General features: G+C 42.7%; 1 protein-coding gene and 1 long non-coding RNA gene across 2 annotated transcripts; one reads left to right on the top strand and one right to left on the bottom strand.

Moving 5' to 3' along the window:
• Positions 1-2952: 2952 nt before the first annotated feature.
• On the top strand, positions 2953-13399 carry LOC133142296 (uncharacterized; the record flags this gene model as incomplete). The annotated part of the gene is made up of 2 exons (XM_061263440.1): positions 2953-4079; positions 13021-13399. Coding segments are annotated over 2 exons (1506 nt in total), but the record flags the coding sequence as incomplete, so codon positions are not given.
• A 14-nt stretch (positions 13400-13413) lies between these two features.
• LOC133121830 (uncharacterized) lies at positions 13414-21757 on the bottom strand. Its single transcript, XR_009708047.1, has 3 exons — positions 21625-21757; positions 14821-14879; positions 13414-13715 (listed from the first exon to the last, which is right to left on the bottom strand). It is a non-coding gene; the product is annotated as an uncharacterized LOC133121830 (long non-coding RNA).
• Between the last annotated feature and the right edge of the window lie 3134 nt (positions 21758-24891).

Here is a 24891-nt window from a genome sequence, read left to right as displayed (position 1 = left end):
CAGGCACGACACATCGAGACACGGTGTGCAACCGACCCCCGTCTGCCCGTCTGTACAGCACTACGTGCAGCTAACCTGGGACAAGCCTTTCTCTACGAAAGCCCCGGTAGTGTCTTTTTCGCCTTTCACGGTGGTGTCGGGCCGACAAAAGCTTCAGACGGAGGGGGTTCCGCGACTCGAAGATTCCTTGGCTACTCATCTCCTCGCCCCCACAGCAAGGTGGAGCGCAAGGAAGCCTAACCTTCCCACTCGGTCTGGGCAGATATCAGCTGCCTTGTCTGAACGTTCGTTTATCTGCGGTTCCCAAGGCGCCGATGCAACGAACAATCTTGCTATCCTAGCGATAGCACAGACGAACTTGATCGAGTCCCTTACTTCCTCCCTCGCAGATGATGTTTCTGCCGAGCTGAGGAAGAACGCGGGCGCAATCCTGCACCTCACCCAGGTGTTGGCACAGGATTTTGGACGGATTATGGGCTGGAGTGTAGCCTCTCTCCGGCACTTATGGCTAGCGAACTCGGCACTCCCTGAAGCGGACAAGGTCCCCCTCCTTGATGCCCCAGTCTCTCTCGATGGTCTCTTCAGTCCAGTGGTGACCGAAGCGATAGCGAGGTTTAAGCGACTGGATGAGGAGAGACCCACTCTGCAGAAGCACCTGCCTCTTGCTTCAGATGCAAGACGCCAGGATCGCCGTTCGTGGTCTAAGACTCGCCGCGCTCCTGTGTCGTCAGCCCAGCGCTCAATTGAGGAGCAGCCCGGTGGCCATAGAGACGCTACCACTATTGCTAGCGGCAAGGCTTGGACGAAGCCGTTCAACCCTGCTGCACCCAGGGCTCACCCGCCTCAATCGAAAGCCCAGAAGCGTTCCTGAATCTCCGCGGGAGAGTGTCATAGAGGCGATCCGGTCGAGTGGACCGGACACCCCTCCTGTATCACTGACTTTACTAGTGCCTACTCGGGAGCGAGTTTCGCCCTTACAGTCACAAAGCACACTCCCCCTATTGTTACACAAACATTTCCCTTGCCCTCTGCCTCAAAGCTGGCATCAGCGCTTGGTGATTTCCCAGTCAAAAGGGGCCTTTTTCCCCGACATTCAGGCAGTATTGGAGTCCTCGCCGGCTCAGAATCAAAGCCGGCCAGGACTCTACGTCGGCCTATCACAGATAAGCACCAGGTCGCTGGCTCGAATTCGACCCCGCCCCCACTTAAGAGCCGGGCTTCTGCAGATTCAGAAGCCCGTGGTACAGTCTGCACTGCTTTCAACCAGGTCCGCGTTCAACCTTTGTGCTTGGACTCGGAAGTGCAAGCTGACGCCATGGCTCAGTACTGTAATCAGAGCGGGCTACGCGTTACAGTTCGCTGTCCCCCCTCCTCCTTTTGTAGGAGTGAGGGAAACTAATATGCCCCTGCATCTAAACAGCGCACTTTCCCAAGAGATAGAGACTCTCTTGGCAAAAAGCGCGATCCGCCTAGTCACCAAACACGACGAAATGCGAGGGTTTTATTCCCTTTATTTCCTCGTTCCAAAGAAAGACGGCGGTGTGAGACCAATACTGGACCTGCGAGCTCTGAACCGTCATTTGGTGAAACGACGTTTTCAGATGCTAACGCACAAGCGCGTAATGAGCTCAATCAGCCAAGGGGACTGGTTCACGCTCGTAGATTTAAAAGACGCTTACTTCCATGTGAACATTGTACAGCGCCATTGGCAGTACCTTCGTTTCGCTTTTCTGGGAAGAGCGTACGAATTTACCTAACTCCCATTCGGTCTGTCCCTGGCACCCCGCACCTTCGAAATGGTGGCGCGGGCTGCTATCGCCCCGTTGCGACAACAGGGCATACGTGTTTTAACGTATCTGGACGACTGGCTTGTGTTAGCCCCTTCCAGGGAGTTGGCTGCGAAACACACAGAGATGCTGATAACCCACATCGAAGGATTGGGTTTCACCATCAATCGCGACAAGAGTGTTTTCACCCCGAGCCAGTGTGTTCAGTACCTAGGGCTCCAGCTGAACTCATTGTCAATGACGGCGCGTCTCTCTCAGGAGAGAATTGCTTCCCTGAGAGGCCACGCTTGCCGATTTCTCCCAGGTCGCTGCATCAGTGGAATCACGATTATGCGCCTGTTGGGTTTAATGGCGGCAGCAATTGCTGTGGTTCCGTTGGGATTGCTACGCATGAGACCAGTGCAATTCTGGCTCAAGCGAATGCATTTCGATCCAATGAGGGACCGCGCAAAGCTGTTTCGCATTCCGCAGTCGGTTGTGAGAGCACTCTGAGTGTCGGTGTGCCAATGGGCGCTATCTCCACTCATGTCCCTGTATACACAGACGCCTCCACCAAGGGGTGGGGGGCGGTCTGCAATGGAATGATGGCGAGCGGGTTGTGGAACCCTCCTCTGCCTCATATCAATGTGCTGGAGATCACAGCAGTATGGCTTGTATTACAACGTTTCGAACCCCTTCTTCGGGGCAGACACGTTCTAATCAGAAGCGACAACAAAGCGACAGTCGCTTACCTAAACCGACAGGGCGGCACCAAATGTCCACATCTACACCGGCTGGCGGTGAGGATCTGGACTTGGGCATACCCGCGAGTTCGCTCCTTACGGGCGCTCTACGTCCCGGGGCAGCTGAACTGCAGCACAGACCTCTTGTCTCGGGGCGGTCCCTCCCCCCTAGAGTGGTGTCTTCACCCACTCGTGGTAGCGGAGGTGTGGTCACGCTTTGGGAAAGCGAGAGTGGATTTATTCGCCTCCCGACAGAATGCGCATTGCCCATTATGGTTTGCGATGACAGCAACCGGCTCGCCCCCACTGGGAGTGGACGCGCTAGCCCATTGCTGGCCCAAGGGCCTCCTTTATGCCTTCCCTACCTTTGGTCTGGTACCGCAGGTACTAGCCAAAGCAAGAGAGGAGAGGAAACCCCTGATTTTGATCGCGCCAGATTGGCCGCACAAACAGTGGATGGCCGATGTAGCCCTGCTGCTGACCGGCGTCCCGTGGCGACTTCCCCAGCGCCGGGACCTCCTGTCACAGGGGGCGGGGACCATTTTTCATCCCCACCCAAGCAGGCTGCGCCTCACGGCTTGGCCCCTGTTAGGAGCAGGCTCGTGAACATGGGATTGAGCGAGGCAGCTGTAAATACTATACAGCATGCTCGCGCTATCTCAACTACAATGGCTTATAAAGGCAGATGGGAGGCCTTCGAGACTTGGTGTCTCGAACGCTCTCAGGACCCCCTGGTGTGCCCTGTATCCGTAGTGCTCAACTTTGTGCAGAGCCTACTTGATAAGGGGTTATCTTTGTCCACGATAAGGGGGTATGTCTTCGCAATTTCTGCGTGCCATACTGGCTATGGTGGCTCTACGGTGGCTGCCCACCCCCTGGTAAAGCGTTTTATCCAGGGCGTCCGGTGTCTGAAACCCGTGGCCCCACCCCGTGTTCCGCAGTGGGACTTAACAGTGGTACTAAAAGCCTTGTGTAGCCCTCCTTTCGAACCACTGGAGAGCGTTGAGTGGAGAGCTTTGTCCCTTAAGGTGGCGCTGCTTACTGCGCTAGTTTCTGCTAAGCGAGTAAGCGATTTATGCGCCTTGTCTGTGCACCCGGACTGTCTCTCCTTTTCAGGATCTGACAGAGTTGTGCTGAGACCGAACCCTGCGTTTACCCCGAAGGACCATGACGATGAGGAGGATGCTATGCTGCATAAACTTTGCCCAGTGCGTGCTCTGTCGATATACGTACGACGTTCGCAGCCTATTCGACAAGCAGATCAGCTGTTTGTCTGTTATGGTGCTGCTGCTAAGGGAAAACCTGTTACGGCACAGAGATTTTCCCATTGGCTTACTGACGCAATCAACTGGGCGTATGAGTGTATGGGCTTGCCCCCTCTGTCGGAGGTTCGCGCCCACTCTACTCGAGGCATGGCAGCTTCTCGGGCACTTTTTAAAGGGGTCAGTGTGCAGGACATTTGTACAGCGGCGTCATGGAGTTCCCCATGCGCCTTTGTGCGTTTCTATCTGCTGGATGCATCGACACCGTCGGTGGCGCATGCAGTCCTGAGCTCAGCGTCCAATCGGACGTAGCTGCTGCTCAAACACATTATGTGCAACGCCTCTACGCGGTGGCTAGAGGCGTGCATGTTTATATTGGCCATCTCCCGGCTTGGGTATTCGGTAGCTGGTTTACATGAACCGAGCGCTGGGGATGGTTGTGGCTCCTCGGTTTATACAGTCCCCCTTTTTTTCATGCATGAAAAAGGGCTGGCTATTGAGGGGAGCCCCTCTTGATTGGCTATCACTGCCATCGCCTGTTGTTCTGCATCAGGAGGCTGATGTTGACGACAGGGCGTGGGCTATAGGGTTCCCATAGAGCTTAAAGTGAAGCTAATAAAGAAATAGAACTTCCGGGTACAGCGGTACCCATTGTTCTATGGGTTATTAGCGAGCTTTAAGCTTCACAGGCCCTGTCTCTTTCCTTCGCTGAAAATTTGTCTCGAAGAAAGAATGACGGCCTGCGATGTCGCTTATATAGCCACCGTATGTAAATTCGGTCGCTAAAGCGCATCTTTGCCCTGATTGGCCATCAAGATGGCGTTGCGTAGATTGTTTTCAGTCTCGAGATTGGATAAAATCCAATTCCCATAGAGCTTAAAGCTCGCTAATAACTCATAGAACAATGGGTACCGCTGTACCCGGAAGTTATTGCTAGGGAATCATCTCCACATTGATCCATTTCATATCCGTTCACTGAACATATCCAAATCAGAACGAATACACACCAATGGAGGAGTAGCACTCTGTTTTGGACTCTCAATAATTGTATTTAACAATAGTATCCCTGCTCACGTGCCACATACCTACATACTACGATTTCATAATTCTACATCACAAAACACAGATTTGTCAAGTGATATTTTTCCCCTTGTGACTATCAGAACCGTTCATTCAACACTGTTTGCAATGAGGTCCACAAAAGACCATCCTTGGTTTAACTGACCGCGATGCCATCCCTGAGAAAATGCAGTCTCTTAGGTAGGGGATCCATCAGCACAGTTTAAATGCTCCAGCTGCATGACTGATGAAGGAGTGCTGTTTGAAAGAGGATTGTAGGCCGTGAGGTAAATGGACGGTAAACAAGGCAGCTCGGCGTGCCAGAATGCGCAGGGCGAGTTGAGTCTCCTCAGAGCTGATCCTGATTTTGACCCTTTCGTGTGAAGTGCTCTGCATCCTTCCAGTCATCTGGCAGTATAATGAACCACACAATCCCGCTTCTCAATCAGCCATTTTGTACCGCGTGAGGTACTCACCCAGCAGTGCTGATCTGTGCTTGAGGATTCTCGTTTGTGGACACTCCAGCCACGATGCTCAACCCTTTTAACTGAGGAATAGAGTGAGGGTGGGTGAAGGTATTGTCGATGACAGTTCCATTCCCAGCCAGTCCCTGCGGTCTCACGACACTGGTCTTGTCAGGAATGCTTCAAGGTTACTTTCGTCATTTTCCATCACAGAATTTATATTTTCCTAGCACAACATGCTTTCTCTTTCCATCAACTGAAACTCATATCTTTTGTGAATAGATTATTAGCCAATATTAATACTTTGGGGTATTTGAACAGTTTCTGTGCGGATTTGTAGCAGTGTGAATACAGAAAAATGTGGATGACTGCTATGATAGATGGCTTTGGCAATGGCAGAATGGTGCAGATTTTACTTACAAAACCTTTTTGGCTGGGTTTAAATTATTGTTTTAATTGTGGAATCATTCAATTTCATCCCTATAACAATTTTTCATGTAGAAAATAGAAATTACCCAATAGTGTAAACAATTAAATCATTTTCAAAGTTTTAAGTTATAAGAAATCACACTTTGCACATTATTTTGCAACAAAGATTTTCAGGGTGACACTAAACCTCTTACATAATATTTATTGCTGTATTTATCACCATTAATTTGAAGGGCCTGTACATAGTCTTATAAGCAAGAATTCATGACTAAATATTGTACTGTTAATCAATTAAACGTAGCCTAATTTCGACAGGGAGGAATGCAGGTTATTGTATTTTGCAGCATACAGCATAGCCTCTTTGCTGATGATGAAAAATATTCAGAAGAAATAATCAGATTACTTATTTTATAACTACTTATTGGAAACCTATACAATACATAATTATGTAGAGATAGCTGCATTGACAATGCTACCCTGTAAAACATTTTGCATTATAGTATATTACTTCATATAATATTAGTCTTTTTATTTTGTATGCGATGGGGTGGTTAAAGCTAAGCAACCATGGCTTTCCCATTTTCAGTATTCCAGAAATTCTGATCTGGCTGCTGTGACTCATTTTAATCCTATTTTTCATACTGCTGCCCACTATAACACTGGTATCAAGGGTCCAAGTACATTTTACATTTGGCAGGAACCACAATGGCATATCAGCAAAATATTTGTCAAACAAAATGGAAGTTATGTGAAGTATCCTTTGTAAATTATGTTAAATAGAACTTCAGAAACAAATGCCATACATTTTAATTAGATAAAAAAAATTAATTTGCTGCATATTTCACGGTTTAGATAGTGTCAAGTCAAGTGTCCAAAAATGGGAAGCGTCCAGAACGGGAACTCTGCCAGTGTAAACCCATAGGGAAGGGCTGAACGGGGAAATCGCCGTCTCCTGAAATAGACGCCCTCGCAAAACACACCGTGATCTTTGCCAGTCATTTAGCCTCAGTATGTGTGGTCTGCCTGGTCTTTGGAGGGAATGTTGCCAGCAGTTTGGGGATCTCGCCTGTGTACTAGAAACAGAAAATGAGTGGCAGCTGTGGCCTTTCTGCCTGCCAACACCGCCCCTACCCCAGGCCAACACATGAAAACAGAACAATCAAGACAACATGCCCACCAAAATTACATTTTCTCCTTTGGCATTTCCACGTGATATTGCCACATGCATTTACGCACCTGGCAGGGCATTTAAAGGTTCATTTTCACCTCCAAACGGTCGGCAGTCACTAGATCCAGGGCACTCGCCTGACTAATGGGCCATCAAGGATTTGGACCAAAAGGCTAAAATGTGACATTCAAACTCATTGCGAACCTAGGAACCTAGGTTTCCATTGCCCAGCCATATACCACATACAAAATCTCAGCTGTCCCCAGATACAAGTACAGCTGTCCCCAGATACAAGTACGCTAGTGGCATTGGAAATATTGCATATACTTATGGCTGATTATAATGCTTAATTTTTATTTAGCTGATGCTTTTTTCCAAAGTGACATACAGTTGATTAAACTAAGTAGGGGACAACCCCACTGGAGCAAGGCAGGGTTAAGGGCCTTACTCAAGGACCCACAGCTGTGCATATCTTATTGTGGCTATACCGGGGCTTGAACCAACAACCTTCCAGTCATGTACCTTAGCCTTAACCACTAGGCTACCGTAACATAAACTTACACATTAATTGAAATACTATATCTAACTCTATTCCTGGGGTTGATATGAAATTAATAGACATAAAAGTTAGGTTTTTAGATGTATGAACAAAACTCTTGCTGAAAAACCTTTGGAAATATATTCTCAGCATGTTCTGCTATTTCTCAGACTAAGTCTACGGATTGTTTAAGGGTTGTTTGAGGACAAAAACACATTTCCTAAAGCTCTCAATGCTGCGGGCTGTTTTGGAAAAAGGAAGTCTTTCGAAATTATGCCACAGTCAAGAGCATGGCATAACAGATCTGTTGTGCATCCAGACTCCCATGCCTCAAAGATTCTGTTTCTCACCTTTGAAAAGGCAAAAGGAAGGTGTCTAGAATCTATATAAATTGAATCTTATTGGAGGGCAATGTGTGCATAAGTTAGCGCACCAATTTAACTTGTGAAAGGAACACTCTGTGCACAGCTTGAAATAGTGTTAAGAACACTGTGATTTTTTATGTGTAGGAAGGGCTTAAGATAGCACACATCTTCGGTCAACTTGGTCTGCTGACTTTTTTTAATCTATTTTCAAAACTGTTCAGACGAGATGAAAATGGTGAAAATTATTTTAAAAGGAGCATCATTATTTTGTATCTCCGCTTGGCCACACAACAGACTCAAATGCACCGATCTATATCTTACTGAATCAATTTTCTCCGTTTAAAGGCTTAATTTGAGGATACCCTAGTACGGGAGAAGCTGTGACACTAGTGACCCTTCAGAAGTTTACGGGAAGGTTAATTTGTTTCAAATAAAAGTTGGTGGATAGTAAAGGCACGTTTAAACACATGACCAATATGCTTTGTAAGGCAAGACGTCCCTGATTAGCACTAACAGGCAAAATTGCCCTAGTTCTATTGATCAGGGTTCATACAGCAATATCTGATGTGGTTCCAGCAAGAGTGAAATTTAAGTATTCAACAAAACAATGTGAGACATTCTGACATTTGAAGACATTATGGCAGAGCTTTCATGCAGAAGTGCTATTCATAATGTTATTCTATAGACTGTATATTGAATTAAAAACTTAATATGCAGTATCCATCTTTTAAATATATACACTTTTCCTGTATATGTCAACAATGGTGTTTCAGAAATGTATTGTCTTCCCGTGAAATATATTTGCGACAGTTTTCTGTAAAATCTGCTGTGCAAATAAAACTGAATTGAAAAATGCATTGAATCATTTTCAGTTAAAGCTTGGACACACGCTTCAGCCTTGTTATATCGTTTGGTTGCTCGGAATAATAAATTAATATAGGAATCGGGACTATATGTTATATACATATATACAGTATGTATGTTACAATATGTATCCACATCATTTGGTCTGTGGGCTACTTAGAATGAGGTCCTTGTTTTTGCACAAAATGGAATAGCATGTGACTGCTGCCCACACAGAGAGGAAAATGTGCCTTAGGCTGCACCTACCATATTTATCTGAAATATACCTCAAGACAGCAGTGACCTAGAACACTGGAGTCTTATGAGCAAGGTCAATGAGGGGCCAGTAACCTATCCTGCAGTACTCACAGACATTCAAACACCTCCCAGGCCACCTGCACTGGACTTGAGTTGTCATATGAGGCAGCACGACTCCTAGTTATCGTTTAGTGAAGGAGAGCCATCAGACCAGCAGTGCGAATGGCTGTGGAATAATGTGAGCTAATTCTTTTCTAAGTCTGAAGGAGTGGGGACACAACTCCCTCCGGGCGCCAATCTAGGCCCACCATTATTTCTAATGCATATAAATGACTCTCTGTCGTGGCTAGAATCTGTCACCTACAGATGCTGGCAAGATAGAGTGCTTTACCTCCAATATTAATCATTACAGAGTCTCAACTAATAGAATATTCGCTACCCAAAGTCATAGTTGCTGTCTGGTAAAGAAATGTAGATATTGCTTCTGAACTGATTTCTTTTTTTTATCTACTGAATGTCTCCTCTGGTTAAATAGACGTTAGAATGTGAGTTCCTCGCCTAAAACAAATATTTTATACCTTTTAAAATATTTATTTAGGCATACCTGTGCCAAAATGAAGCATGATGATGCTGTTTTTGTAAGATTTAATTAATTGATTATATACATAATTTAATGATTTCTGGACTCTGATTGGTTTTGATTCTGTGCACATGTTTAACAGTCATAGCTCCAATCTTGTGAAGGGGACTCGTTATAGATCATCATGGTGTCATTTTGTTTTGGGCCCACATACTTTCAAGGATGATATTCCACAAATTGAATTAAAAATTTGATTTTAAATTCAGGGCATTTTTATTATCTATGTAACTACTACAGAGAGAGTTACAAAGACTACAGCCGTTTTGTATCAATTCATAATATTACATATTTTATGCCTTCAATATGGCTTGATTCCCTCTTCAGTCAGGTGTCTCCCCAGTAAACATGCATAGTAAGGAGATAATTGCAAATAGCATAAATTCATAGTCCCGGTCAATTCAGTTGTAAATCAATTTCAATAGCTCAACTGTGGCTCACAGAAGTCCACCAAAACATTAATGCCCTGTTATATTCAGTGGTTAACAGTAAATGTTGACATTATCAAATTAATTATAAAAATGTGTAGATAAGTGGGTAGATTGTTATTCACCGCAGAGAGCCATAAAGGGAACAATATTGTTATTTTCAGCGTCGATCAAACTTTATGGCAAATATACAGTGAGAAATGAGGTGGACACTGAGGCTATAAAATGCATACGTTCCAGGTCTTGGAAGGCAGCACAGCTATTTGCATGGGCCACTTGCCTTTTCGTAGTAGTAGTCACTCTTGTGTGAAGAGTGACTATTACTTAGTTTTAAGAGATAAATTTGGACTAGACAGGACACTTCTAAAATGGTTCAGGTGCATTGTTGAAAGAAGAAATGTGTTCAGAGAGTGAAGTATCAGGGAGGCTCCAGTCAGCAACAGAGTGGCAAGAACATGCAGAAACAGTATAAAGCCGTGCTTGAAAACATTTCCTTCTAACTAGTGGCTACGGAATGTGACAGGGACCTGGAAGGTCGGTGGTTCGAGCCCCGGTGTAGCCGCAATAAGATTTGAACAATTCTGCACAACTTGAGCAAGGTAATAACCCTAGAATGCTCCAGGGAGGATTGTCCCCTGCGTAGTCTAATCAAGGAAGTCGCTTTGGATATGAGCATCAGCCAAATTGCTATCATTATTCTTATTCTTATTCTTATTAACTGGAAAGCTAGATGTTCAGATCCCCAAAAAGACATTCACCTGCCCTAACCTAGAAAGTATTTGCTACAAAATAGTTGTCTTAGACAATGGCATCTGAAAAACCAAACAAATAATATCAAACTCAAAGATGTGACCATGCATCAACCAAAATAAATTCAGTATAAAACTTCCAACTGATGTTATTTAAAGCATTATAAAGTGGTTATAGGCAGCATTATAAAATGCTAATTTAAAAGCTACAAAAAGCAATAGATTGTGACAGTTTTGAAGAGGAAAGCCATGGCCACATTTAAATGAAGAATCATTGGATATCAAAATCAAATCAACTTCACAGACAGTTGATAGGTCCTTTGCATGATGTGGCATGTTTGTTAGACCAATATGCATCTATGAAAAATGTATTCAGAGGGTAATAAATTGTCCTTTTTCATTGCCCTCCACAAGCTGTGAAATCTGGAATGAGCGAATATTTCCCTGCATCTGAATGTTAGCAGCGCACAGCCAATACATTTGATTGAGACGGATTAGATTAGATTCTCATATAAATTAAACTTCCTGTCAATCAATTATGTTATATTGGATGTTTGCTGACCTTCTTACCACCCCCTTCAAAGAATGTAAGAGCCTTTAATTGGACTTGGGAAGGAGCAGTGAAATCCTTCCTCTGTGCATTCCTCACAGCATAAAGTAGGCTGTGAATCACCCAGTCAGTTTTCCCATACAATACAGTATATCACTGATATATCTGTCCTCTTCATTCCCTTCCTAATTCTGAAGTCAGACAGCTGTAACATGCCTATGTGAAATTATCAACCCTTTACAAGGCTGGCATAAAAAGGCTCAGTGCTAGAACCCCCATATTATTTTGCATTGAATGGCCCAGTTGACTTTTAAACGTGAATAACAAGTACTATTTCTCTGTTTTACATTTGTAATATCCTCAAAGTGCTTGCCTATGACTTAAGTAATACAATTTAAGATAAATAAATAAATCTAATAAAAGCAGAAAGCCTTAAAATTGGCCGGCTTGTTTCCAGCTCTTCATTCCATTTGCTGAGTAATGCTGGGCTCCCTGGATTCAGTGACTGTGTAGAGAACCAGGCTGCCTGCATGAGTTAAGACTGCCACACCCAATGCGAACTGTGATTTTCAGCAAGGACATTTGGGTGGCTTCTCTTTGGCGCTCTATTTGAGGGCAACGTCCTGGTTACGCATGATCACACCATTACTCATGTCCCTTTTTTTTCTTTTAGTTTTTTTTTTTTTTAGTTTTCTGCTCTATTTTATTTCAATGAGAGGGGCCTCAAGAGAATATTTAATTTTATTAGGATGCTTCATACAATTTTCCTTTGAACCATAATCGTTGTTATAAGCCGCCAAACCAGATCAAAGGAATGTGCAAATGGCTTGCCTACAGCTGTCATGTTCGGGACCGTTTTTGAACAAACCTTGGACCTTCATGCCAAGATACATACATGCACATATTGCAGTTGTATGTACTCTATTACTGTTGAAATAACACTGGATATGGTACTTTAGCCCACAATCATGTAGTATAAGTCATGGGGAAAGAATACCTGCTTTACTGTATATACCCAAACTTGGCATTTCCAGGTTTCCAGTCTTGAACCACTGCAGTGCCATCAGTACCCACACAAGAAGTACTACATATATTTCACATACAAACTGTCGGGGCCAATAAGAAACATACAGTGAAATGCAAACACCAATGTGAAAGTGATCTATTCCTAAAGTGAGCAATGGCTGCAATAGTAAACCAACTGATTGAGGAATACTTTGAATGCTCCACCATGTTTCGCCATATGAGCCCTTTAGAAAATGCATTAGCTCAATCTGTTTTTCATTCGGTTTGACCACCCCCCTAGGCCATGTAAACTGTTACTCTCTTTCCTGTGACCATTCCAGTGACAAGATTTAAACATTAAAAGGTGCAGCCCCATGTCAAGTATTGTATTGTGACAGTTCTGAGCTTTGGACAATTTGTAGCATCAACCGTTTGCAGGTCCCGCTGTAAGATCCAGCTATGACAAGCTTGAAATGACCAGCTACCCGCTCTTTCAAAACATAGCTTGAATTGGTCAAACCATGTTGAGTGGGGAGCTGGTCTGAACTGGTCAACCAGCTACCAGCTGTTTCAAGATCTAGTTGAGTGGGGTTTTTTTCAGATGGGGGGTGAGACATTGAGTTTTCTGCATTTAGTAAATAGTTAGATATAAATAGTAGATTTAGATTTCCCCAGCAGGTCATAAACATGCAGACATGTCTGAGGAACCATTTCCCATGAGTCTATATTCTCTCTATTTCTCCTGCACTGTTGAAGTGGAACTCTTGCTGCTCGCCTGGACTGCTACTATAGAATAGATGATCTGCCTGGTCCTGGGGAGGGGCCTCACCATGGAGCCTCCCAGCAGTCCAGCAGAGACACGCGGCGCACCTGTATTCTGGTGGAACAGGACCGCTCTCTTGATTGGGGTCAAGCCTCAGGCAGTCTGCCAGGATCACAGACCCCCCACCAGGACGGGGGGGAGGGGGGCTCTGATCCCACCGTCTCGAGCTCTGAGGGTGGGGACATCACAGGGAGCGACGCGGCTCCACGCGGGCTCTCCACGCGGGCTCTGCATGCGTCCTGCCGCAGATGCGGCCCTGTTGCACCAGATGTGAGAGGCTGCCATGACAGATGGAAGGCAATTTGCGATTAAGTGCGCGTGGGGACTTTATTGACAAGCCGTTACTAATTTTTAGAGGTATATGGGGGAGTATTTGCATTGCGAGCACTCGTCTGATGGCTTGACATGCGGTTGGCTGGAGTGCTGTGACATTTTCTGCTTACAACATCAAGTTCCATAGGTCCTCTGTGGCCTATGTATCTGAGCTGAATGCGATGAGCTGGACATTCGGTCCGCGATGCCAACATCCCACCGTTGCCAGTTCAGAATTACGGGTTTTATGTTCCTTGAGTAGAATTGATGATTTGATGATCCCATCCAAGAACACTGCTCCCAGGCTCCTCGGACACTGGGACAGAAGCATTTAATTAAATATTTAATACATTTTCTCATTTGAAACAGGCACATTTGATGCAGCAACAGTCGATGGTGATTTAATGTTTGAGTGCCGTAGGCATGCTAAAATCCCATTTTAGCTGCTGCTTCCAATTTAATCTTTGACGGCTGAATGTTGTTCCAATTCTGAAGATAAGTGAAGTACAGATATGAAAGAGATGCATTTCTCATCACACAAAGACAATATGGAGATATTGGGCCAAATAATTGACCCCAGTTTTTATTTGATCATTATTTGTACAACATTATTTGTATTTTGTATTTTGTTTCAGGTTCAGAGCATGCTTTCTGTCAATAGTTGTTAATGTGCTGCTTCCAAGGACCCTATACTATTTACTTGATTGAAATTCTGAAAAGGCTTCCTGAATACATTTCTGCTAACTGGTGTGGATTAATTTCATATAATGCACATTCGCAAGTGGATAATCAATGGCACTGTGTTTTAACATAACTTCTTTCACCATTTGACATCAAGTGAATGGATTCATTGAGTGTTGCCACTTGCCTCATGTATTGATTTAGTCTATTAAGAAAAATAGTGTTTGTGTATTGGACGGATGGCGCATGCAAAGGAAAGTGAGGTTTAATTAGCCTCCGAATTTTCCCTCAGTGCGTATCATGTTACCAACTCATATATTACAGAATACTTTGTCAAACTGTTTAAACTCAGAAATGTATAAAATTGAAAGGATACACAGTAAAATGTTCAGTGGTGAACATTTTGACTCATATGTACTCTTGAGACGCTTGAGTTAACACTTGTCACTGGGTATTTTACTGTGTTTATGTCATATGAATTTGAATTCATTATGTTAAAAATATGAATCCTCAAAGCTTATGGTAGCGGTTGGTGAAATTAAATCCTGTACAGATGTTTTGAATAAGCTGCATGTGTCACACCTTACACACAAACAAAGCCTCTGAATTTGAAGCACTTAGTGTACATTAAGAGGCTTTCACATTGAAAATTAGCCTGATATTCCTTGTTTGCTTGGTGGGTATTTCCAATACATCTGAATTCACAAGAACAAAAACTAAATCCTGGGGGTTTTTCTTACCTTTTCTACCCTGCATCATCGATGTAAATGGAGAAAGAAACACTGCAAATGTTGTACTGCTGTAAAAAATAGGAAAAGATATATTCAGAGTTCAGTGACAGCAGCGAGTAATTATATCAAATGAATCTTTTCACTTGGTTAACAATCACCCTCTTTTGGGAGCCAGAGAGGCAGCTTGCTTCTCCCGGAGCATGACGAAAATAAATAAGCTTTAACACTTAAGAATTGAAGTGGATTGAAATCTACTCGGTGCATGTGAAAATATTAGTATGCTCCTGCCAAGCATGAAAGATATCCACAGCAGAAATCATAAGGAAAGCTCCTACCCTGTGTCCGGCTTAACAGCGCGCCAGAAGATCATTCAGTTCTGCTGCAGACACACTTCAGCACTTAACATGATACTGGCCTGTTGTGTAAAGACTGGGAAATTCCAATTCTTCACTTATCCCTACATGAACACTGACCTTACGGGTCACTGGATAAGCGTTATGCATGGGTTTTCACTCTATCCTATACCTGCTAACTCACCATGCACGAAAGAACACGTCGAGTGCTTTAGTTAGCGCTGCTAACACCAGACATCTGGCAGGTCCACTTAGAAGCTCATCTGAATGTACTTAAGAAGGTGCCATTAGAACAAGAATGCTGCAATTTGGGAGCTAATTTTCTGTGGTCATGGAGAAAGGTGTTCGTGTTGAGGGTTTGCTTTGGCAGCTGTAGTGTTGCAAGATGGTAGTGTGCGTTTCCAGACCCTTGGGTCTGGCTTGGTGGTAACAAAGAAGAATCTCTGCTGACAAATGAAGTCAGATGATATCTCAGGTGGTTCCTGGTATGCTGAAAAAGGTGGTGGGGTGGTTTTTGTTCCAAAAAAACAAATGAGATTTTCCTGGGCCCAGATTCCTTTCTCTTGGTGAAAGCTGAATGCCAAAACTTTACATATACTATATCATTTTTAACCATTACACGCACTGCCGGCTAGGCTACTAGAAGAAATACAAAATTGTTATTGTGAATAAATAGAATGCAAAACTACATTGTAATTTAAGTTGAAAAAATTCTGCTGGAAATAGGAAATACGAAGAGATACGCTGCAAATGTTTTTTTTGTGTTTTTTTTTCACATTATTCAGCAAAACATTCCAGTGTGTATTTCCAATCAAGTGAATTAAAATACAAGACAAAAACTGAACAGCATGCATATAGCAGCCCATAACGACAGAGCACAATCTCATCAGCCCGCTCTATTCTCTTTATTCTGATTGTATTCAACGTGGTTTGTGGTTATATCATATCTCCTTACCTGTTTACTTTGTAATCCTGATGAGATTTATTTTGTGTTCATTTTGCCTTCTCCCCGAAGCCAAATATGCAATTTTATATCTCCTTTATAGTCATGCTCTGTATATTTTTCTCAATAGGCAGGTTCATATAGAAGATCTTTGTCGAAATGTGATTAGGGTTTATCGGCTAATTTTACGAATTCAAGAACGCTGGCGCTGAAGGAAAGTAATCAGAAATGCACACAGTCCCGGTGATACTTTTCTGAGCTATTTTTCTTGTTTTTCATCTTTCCTCTTTGAGTGTGGCACTGTGTTTCACATGAGGGATTCGGAGGTAATGAGAGTGGGAATACAATGGCTTTCTGCTGCAGCATGTTCAAGGTAAATAACAAACAGAGGGCCACCTGCTCAGTGATGGATGGCTCCAGTCCTCTTATAACAACACCCCACCCATGAGCACGGCGCTTCTTCTCTCCTTATTCCTCGCTGTGGTCAGCCTGACTTAATGTCTCACAGTTCAACTGCCCAGCCCAGCCCAGCACCCCCCCCCCCCCCCCACACACCCCCGTAATAATCAGTTTTAGTTTTGTTGTCGAGCACATCCCTGTCTGCATGTCACTTTGCCCATGAGAGGAGGACAGTTCTGAATCTAATTTCGGGGTGGTTTGTAATCAATTTGCAGTAAACTCCTAACTCAATTAGGCATTGTGCCCTATTTTCCTCTCTCCAGGAAGGCATTCTATTTCCAATGTTTTATCAGCTATAATTGTGTTCTAAATTGCATCTGAACTCTCTCTGTGGTTTATAACCTGGTAATGATGATATCATGCTGTTGACACCTGTCCATTGGTGTAACCATCCATCTGGCGATGATAAATACTGCTATTGCGTTTGCACTTGACAACCTGATCCACATCCACCCATGGCTGTTTGGCGTTTCACAGCGACACAGCACTCAGTGCATTCGCCCTAATTTCCCACTTCTTTGTTAAAATATTTATGAAAAGCAAGGTGACAAATAGATTGTGATGAACAGAATATTTCATGCTATAGAGTCAGAGCTTTCCTGGATTCAGCAAGAAAATCTGAGTTCAGAGAACTCAAATAACTTTTTTTCTGACTGTAGATATGATGTACATAACAAATTCTAACATTTTGGGGTCCTGTTTTAATCAGTGAAATGTGTTTTAACAAAATTTCTATTACTTTTATAAAGAACAAGAATAAAGTAAGGCATAATGTTATTATGTTCAGACAGGCTGGTTAGTTAACGTTTAGCTGTAAGGCAACTGTGATTGATCAGGACTGTCAGTAAAATGTAGCCAGTGACTCGTTTCTAATAAGGCATTTGTTTCATATTGCTTCTGGATATTTAACTTGTTTTGGCTGTGGTGAAAAACGTCATTCTGGTAATAAGACCCCAGTAGGATAAATTACTGTTGACATAAATGTGTGTTTTCATTATAAACTTCCTGATTTAGCATGCATCTCAGTTGCTAGCCAACCAGTAAGATGCAGGCTTATTGGAGTAGTAAACAAGAGCAACCATTTTGAATGTCCAAAAGTATATATTTGAAAATATGCTTGATTCCAGCAGAGCAACATCATCTCGCACTGATTTTTCAAGCCCTGGAAATCGGTTCACATATACTGAATTCTGGATAAGTGCCCCCCCGCGATGATATTCTGCAATTGCAAGGAGAAATAAAATAGATATAAAATAGATGTATTTGCACATAATCCATGGGCAAATGGCAAAAAAATTGGAGCAACAGAGGTTATGGTAAGACTTGGGATTAAGATGTAACATGAACAATATTAACTGAGCATAGAGACACAAAAACATTTTGTATAAACACGTGTATAAACACTTGTATAAACAAGTTTTGGTTGAGGAACTAGAACGTACTGTAAACTTCAACCCCTAGGGGGCGAATGTTCAGATTTCGGAACACAGAGGCCGATTTTAGTGGTCAGAACATTCAGTCATCACTTGTTGAATTACTGTGAGACCAGGCTGAGCAGAGATCAATACTTTTTCAGTACAACCTTACAACAATATTAAGTGGGATATTATAATATTGTTATATTAATGGATTAGATCATACTTATATAATACTTATGTAAAACCCCACCACTCTGCTGTTACTTATATAGACAGGATATAAATGGTTGGCATTTATATAGCGCCTTCATCCAAAGCGCTGTACAATTGATGCTTCTCATTCACCCATTCATACACACACTCACACACCGACGGCGATTGGCTGCCATGCAAGGCGCCGACCAGCTCATCAGGAGCATTTGGGGGTTAGGTGTCTTGCTCAGGGACACTTCGACACAGCCCGGGCGGGGGATCGAGCCAGCAACCCTCCGACTGCCAGACGACTGCTCTTACTGCCTGAGCCATGTCGCCCTGTGTCATTATTGACATAATACTGTGTATTTTGGGAGGATCAGCTCTTGTTATTTTTATTGACAATAATTGTCAATTTCCAACATTGTTTGCAATTTCTGATACAAGCAGAATACTTCATGAAGACAAAATGAAAATATGCAATCCATTTTGTAATGTGCAAATGATACGAACATGATCCTTATGTCTAATGAAGGGGCTATATTTGTTCATTTTGCACTGCCATAGCGCTGCCTGGCTCCTTCTGCTGCATTGCTTGTCCTACGCTGCCATTGCTGATATTGCATGCTATTGCTGCATTTGCTAGCTGCATTTGCTCTAATTATGCTGCTTATTCCTAAGTCATACTCCCACCACCACCCCCAGTGAGCTCTGCCTCTCAAAACCCCCATGAGAGGGGGTATTTGTATGTACTCACTCCCTATTTCGGCTGGCTTACAACAGGGAGTGATGAGAGACTTGACAAAGTTAGCATTTACATTAAACCTCAATAAATATTGCTTAATTCATTGTGAGTTGTCTGGCTGAACTTGAAAATGAAAGATGAGGACAGACCCACAAATAAAACATAAGATGATGGACTGTTAGCTCGACTAAAATCTTTAATTTGTCTTCATTGCTCTGAAAGCCTATTTTCCCAGCCAGTTGCTTCATAAATTTGAGTTAAGCACTTTGCGTTGGGTTGTGCAAACTCATCTTTGAATTGCAGAATTGCACGTTAAGATGTACAATTTGTTTGCAAATTAAAATATATGAGTTGCTGAAAGAGACATGAGAACCTTGATGTCTGTTTAAGAGGAATACCTGTATTGTGTATTTCAAACTATTAATACTGAAGAAGCTGACAGGCTGTGTTTACACAGTGTTTACTGTCATACAGAATCGCCTTTGTTGTTTTGTAATTTTATCATCAATCTCACGCCAAATCAAACTCAGTCAACAGAGATTTCATGCATTGCAGAGACAGAAATGTCTCCCGGTTTCACAATACAAAACCACTGTCTTCATTCACAGCATTTGTGTTTTCATCCGCTTTCGCTAAACCATAACATTTTATCTCTGCAAATAATGCGAATATTTATGCTCTATATCATTCATTCTTGCTAATAAAATTAACTAGTGATTAGCACTATTTCATCCAGAGAAATGTACTCAGATCATATTATCCATGCACATTTTTAAAACATTATCCACATTATTACTATCAGTGAACAATTCTATCGTGTTTACCAAGCTCATGGGTACATCATTACATTACACTAGTATCTGGAACAGTATCTGGAACATGGACTGAAGTAAAAAGACCTGCTCTGGTTTTTAGTTTATGTCAGTCAGTCAGTCAGTAATCCTGCTTTGTGGAACAGGCCCCAGAAGTGCAATGACATTACTTTGTAGCTGAAAACAACTACAAACAGAAATCCAGATTCACTATCCATGTCCACCGCATACACAAGTAATATATAGTCTTCATAATTTCATGTATTTTTCATATACGTAAATGTCCATATATAAATTAAATGCATCATTTGTAGTAGTATGAGGGGAGAAAAGCAGATGTGTGCAGATATATACAGCAGCGACACGCATTATGCACAGGGCTTCTATGTGTTTATTAAGCTAGCATAGCTGTACCAATTCATATAGGTTTATAATCCCATTCTCCCCGAGAAAGTTCATCCCAAGTTCATTTTATGTGAAGAAGCCCGGATTCAGGAAGAAAATACGGAAATCGTGTTGAAGCCATTTCAGACATCAGAGCCAATTGGCTTAAAGGCAAGCAAGAAAGCAAAGTACATTGACACTTTCATTGCCATGATTACGGCAACATATTCACTCATGAACCAGGATTTCAACACCAATTGTGTCTCTGTGCACTGCAAAAAATATGTCCCCTGCAAAAAAAATCTATCTGTGAAGGTATCCATCTGTGCTCTGGGTAGGAAAGAAATGAGCACAGTGAACTGCACAAGCGTATACAATCTCACACTGATGTTTAAATAGTTGTGAGACACAGACTGCTATTTATATTAGCTTTAAATGTCAGCTGACTGACAAGGGCCTGCAGCCTCCGTTGCAGAGAACTTGGAAGACTCACAATACATAAGCGCTTTTACATTGTACAGAACTTCAGCTTTTGATATGAAAATAGGGAAATATATGGACTTTTCCTTCTGTATATAAATTACTAAAATATATCAGATATCATTTTGAAAGATCATGCACCCCGCCCCCACCCCTTAATCTCCTCCCATTATGGCCTCATTAGCATCTAGGTGGTAAACTCACCATGATGAGATGAAATCCCCCATTACACCCAGCAGGCATGGCACAGCAACACCAGGGAGGGGGGTGACTGTATGGGATATGCCCCGACTCCAGATGGCAAAGGAAGGCCAATATTCTTGTATGTGTTCTGGATAGCTTCCACCAATCATACGGGCATGCTTTAGAAAGTCGTTTCCTCACCAAAACAGATGAATAACAGTCCATTTTTCTAATAGGATGTGTGCAGCCTTTTGGCCAAACAGCGCTTCCAATGTATAACTGCCCTCATCATCATTTGATAACATTAGTGGGCGGAAGACAGACAGCACACTGGCCCCCTATTTTTTTTATAACTTTCAGGGGGAATCTTGGGCATAACTGGCAGAGTATTATTCTTCTAAAACCAAGGCAAAGCAGCCCAGTGTGACTGACAGCTCACTGACTTGTTGGTAGAAAGAGAACCACAAAAGGGAAAGTAATTTGTCTTCAGAAATATGGGCACTGTTCAAATGGCCAAGATGAAGGCTAGCAAAAGAGCATTAAGCACTATATAAATCCAAAGTCTTAATTGAACCTTCTGGAACTTGTGAGAGGGTGGCGTGAGAGGAGGTGTCCATCCACCTCGTCATAGCAAGCAGGGGTGCCTGCCACAAAGACTAGTAGGATTAGAGATTAAGCCAATTACAAAATGGCAGCAGCCTTTGGCAGATCGGGGAAGAAGCACAAACAAAAAACACTCAGCAATAGCACACAAGTCGCCCTATTACATTTACAATGCTAACCACAGTGGACAAAATATATGCCTCTGAGCTTACAGATACCAAATAAATAAATAAATAATAACCTGGAAGTGAAGGGAAGACAGTGATGGGACAGCTAGAATCTTAGTGTGCTGGCCACATAAAAACTCAACTCAGAAAATACATGAAAGAGACACAGAGACATTACCAGGCTAACCTAGGTGAGGTCCCATGCTGAAATGCAGTTCGGTAGACTGGCACTTTCACTGTACAATTTATCAAGCTGAAATTTAGAAACTAAACACGCAGGACAAACCTCAATTTCAAGGTTATTGCAAACCGAGCAAATGAGGTAAGACTGGGGTGCCACTCAGGGGAATGAGTGTAGTCATCTTTAGCTGGGTAAAACTATTTTACAGCCAAAAAATAGAACTACTCGGCACTCGGCAGTTAATTTATCAATTAAAGCAGTTGATTACACAGTTAACTCAGCTCACCTGGTTCTTGGGTGTGAATTTGTTTCTGAGGATAAAAACAAAAGTCAGCACACCCTGCAGCTCTCCAGGACGAGGGTTGGGCACCCCTGACCTACATAAACATAACTATTATCCCTATGAGGAAAAGGCAGAGGAATAGAGCCATGGCACTTTGTTGATTATGTAAACTGGCATACTCCAGCACATATACGGAAGAGGTGTGGTCACAAATGCAAAAATAATGTATTATGTCATTCATGTCAAAAGCTGTCTTGTTAGTATCAATTATTCTATTAGTCTTGTCACCTGTGTCTTGTTAGTTTCCTTCTTCTCTTCAGCTGTGTCTTGTTAGTTGGTCTCTTGTACATATAGCCCTCTTATTTCATGTTTCAGTGTTCAGTCTGGAGTTTCTTTTGACTTCTGTGGCTAGGGCTTGTGAGTTTGTGGTGCAGTTTATTTGCTGACCTGATCCTTTGTTTATTTAGTTTCTAGTGTTTGTTTGAGTTTGATTATTTTGTGCCAGGTAAAGTTTTGCTGCTTTTTGCCATGCCATCTCTGCCTCAGTCTGGTTCTCTGCACTTGGGTCCATACCTCAGCTCTCTAACTGACAATGTATATGCCCAAAAATTTTACTTGTAATTCTTCCACATAAAATACCCCATAATATAGAAATGACAATTTATTTAAAATCCCTCTGTAATTCCCCAGCTACACCAAGCAACACATAAACTTTAGTATATCTATAAGTTAATTTGGCAAAAGCGTTCTTGTACAGGAAATAATGTAAGCTAATCGCATTACTTTTTTTGTGCTTGTTGTACTTGACACGGCTGATATATAATCACGTAAATGAACTACTCAAAATTGTTCCAGATCATTGGTTCATATATTTTATGAAACTACGACACGGCCTGCTGCCAGTCAGAGAGGCCTGCAGCTGGCCTACTGTTTGGATTGGTGTTTGGCTCTGTGTTCTTTGTTTCTGCTGGAGATGTGCCCAGCTGTGCTTTCCCATTGAGAGGGGAAGTGCAGTGCCTGTGGCACTTGCCCTATGTTGTCTGCCACTTCACCAACAAGCACTCCAGCCCACTGGAAGCCAGCAGTTCACAACCTCTTTTTCATATTCTGTCTGAAGATATCCTTTTCTGAAAGATCTTTTAATGCAAACCCCCCCAAAAAATGCTGCAGTATTCCTTTTTACTAGCATTTCTGAGACAAGATCATACAATATGTAATATATATATATATATATATATATATATATCTACGAATATACGACTATACAAATAAATATACGAATAAATATTGCACCATTATGCCTTCTGTTGGCCTTCTCCACTCTTCACTGAGACATACTGTGTTTTCCATTCAGCACATCTGACTCACATACGAAAAGAGCTTACTATGTTTTACAGACTGATTTGCTATGCTCAGCATTGCTTTATGGAGGAAATACGAAATGGCATGTGTGCTAAATGCCACTACTTTCATTCAAGTCACAACTAATTATGAAAACACATCTGGCAGAGACAGGAATTGCTAACCCTGTGCAATGGAGGCAGGTTTTAATAGGGCATGCGCTGTGATTCTGCTGTCACTAAGTGAGACACACTGCAGTGCTGACCTCTGCACTATTAAATAATGAGCGGTTTTTTCCAAGGACTCCCGCATGAGGGACTCCAACTCAGGCCCTGGGATAGCTTCACCCAGTGAATCGATGCTGTCTGCCCATATTCCTGGTGCTCATGTGAGGCATGCAGAATGATCTAGAGCGCGGCTGGAGTGACCTGGGGGCAGGGTGGAGCTGCTCATGGGGAACACTCAGGAAGGGAAAAGATTGTTCACATAGACAGGTCCTGACCTGGCTCATCACCCCAACCCCCCCGCCCCCAGCCCCTATCGTCCCCCTGTCAAGCCCCCATGGCCCTCCCCCCAACAATGTAGAACATGTTATTCTGGAACGTGTCACGTTGGCCATCGCTCACCTGTTTAGCCTTGCATCTCAAATGAATACTGTACAGACATCAGTCCAAAGCATGCCCCATGTTGGCATTTTGTTAACACCGTCGTGTTCCGTGCCGACATCATCTCTCCTCGAGAATTGATTTAACGTAAACTCACCATGTTCCGGACTGAACACGAGGAAGCGGCCGCTTCCACCAGAAGTTAATGTCCGCTTAATGGTAGTTTTTCTCCTGAGGAATGTGGTTTATGATTATGGTTGCTTATTGACTATCTCAGACACTAAAACACTTTGATTGATGTGAATTGGACCAATAATTATAGAGAAAATGACAAATAGCTGCACCCTGTGTTTGGAAGATAGCGTTAGCTCAGGATGGTCCGAAAGCCACCGTACTGCGTGCTGAAATGGATCGCGTATGTGACCCGTACCAAGTTTTTATGAAAATGGAAGGAATTATACTTTACACACACACACACACACACACACAACAAGGTGAGCTAACTTGATGTTCGGAACACGGTGAGTTTATGTTATTTAAATCCATTGCCCTGATCATAAATATATTAACTGATGGAGCTGAATACTGATATACTTATATTTTTCATGAAACTTGCAAGAGATATTTAATCCCATTTTGTCTAAGAATCATGCTGCATGAAACCAGCTTCAGAAAAATATGAAGTTTCATTGCAAGTGACTGAACTAGGAATATGAAATAATGTTAAAGCAAATTACAGCCATACAGCACTTTTTTTGCAATACTTAGCCAAAAAATAGCCAAAATCTATTGCTAGGAATTGTCCAGAAAAAAAACATGTTATTATCATCAAATTATCATTAAATGCACTGTAAACTAGTGGTACAGTTCTGCCTTTCAAGGCATTTTTCATTCCCAAATGCAAATCCATTTGAACTGTACAACTTCTTCT

This window comes from Conger conger, chromosome 1 (assembly GCF_963514075.1).
Source record: "Conger conger chromosome 1, fConCon1.1, whole genome shotgun sequence".
NCBI lineage: Eukaryota > Metazoa > Chordata > Actinopteri > Anguilliformes > Congridae > Conger > Conger conger.
This window is presented reverse-complemented; position numbering and strand designations above follow the sequence as displayed.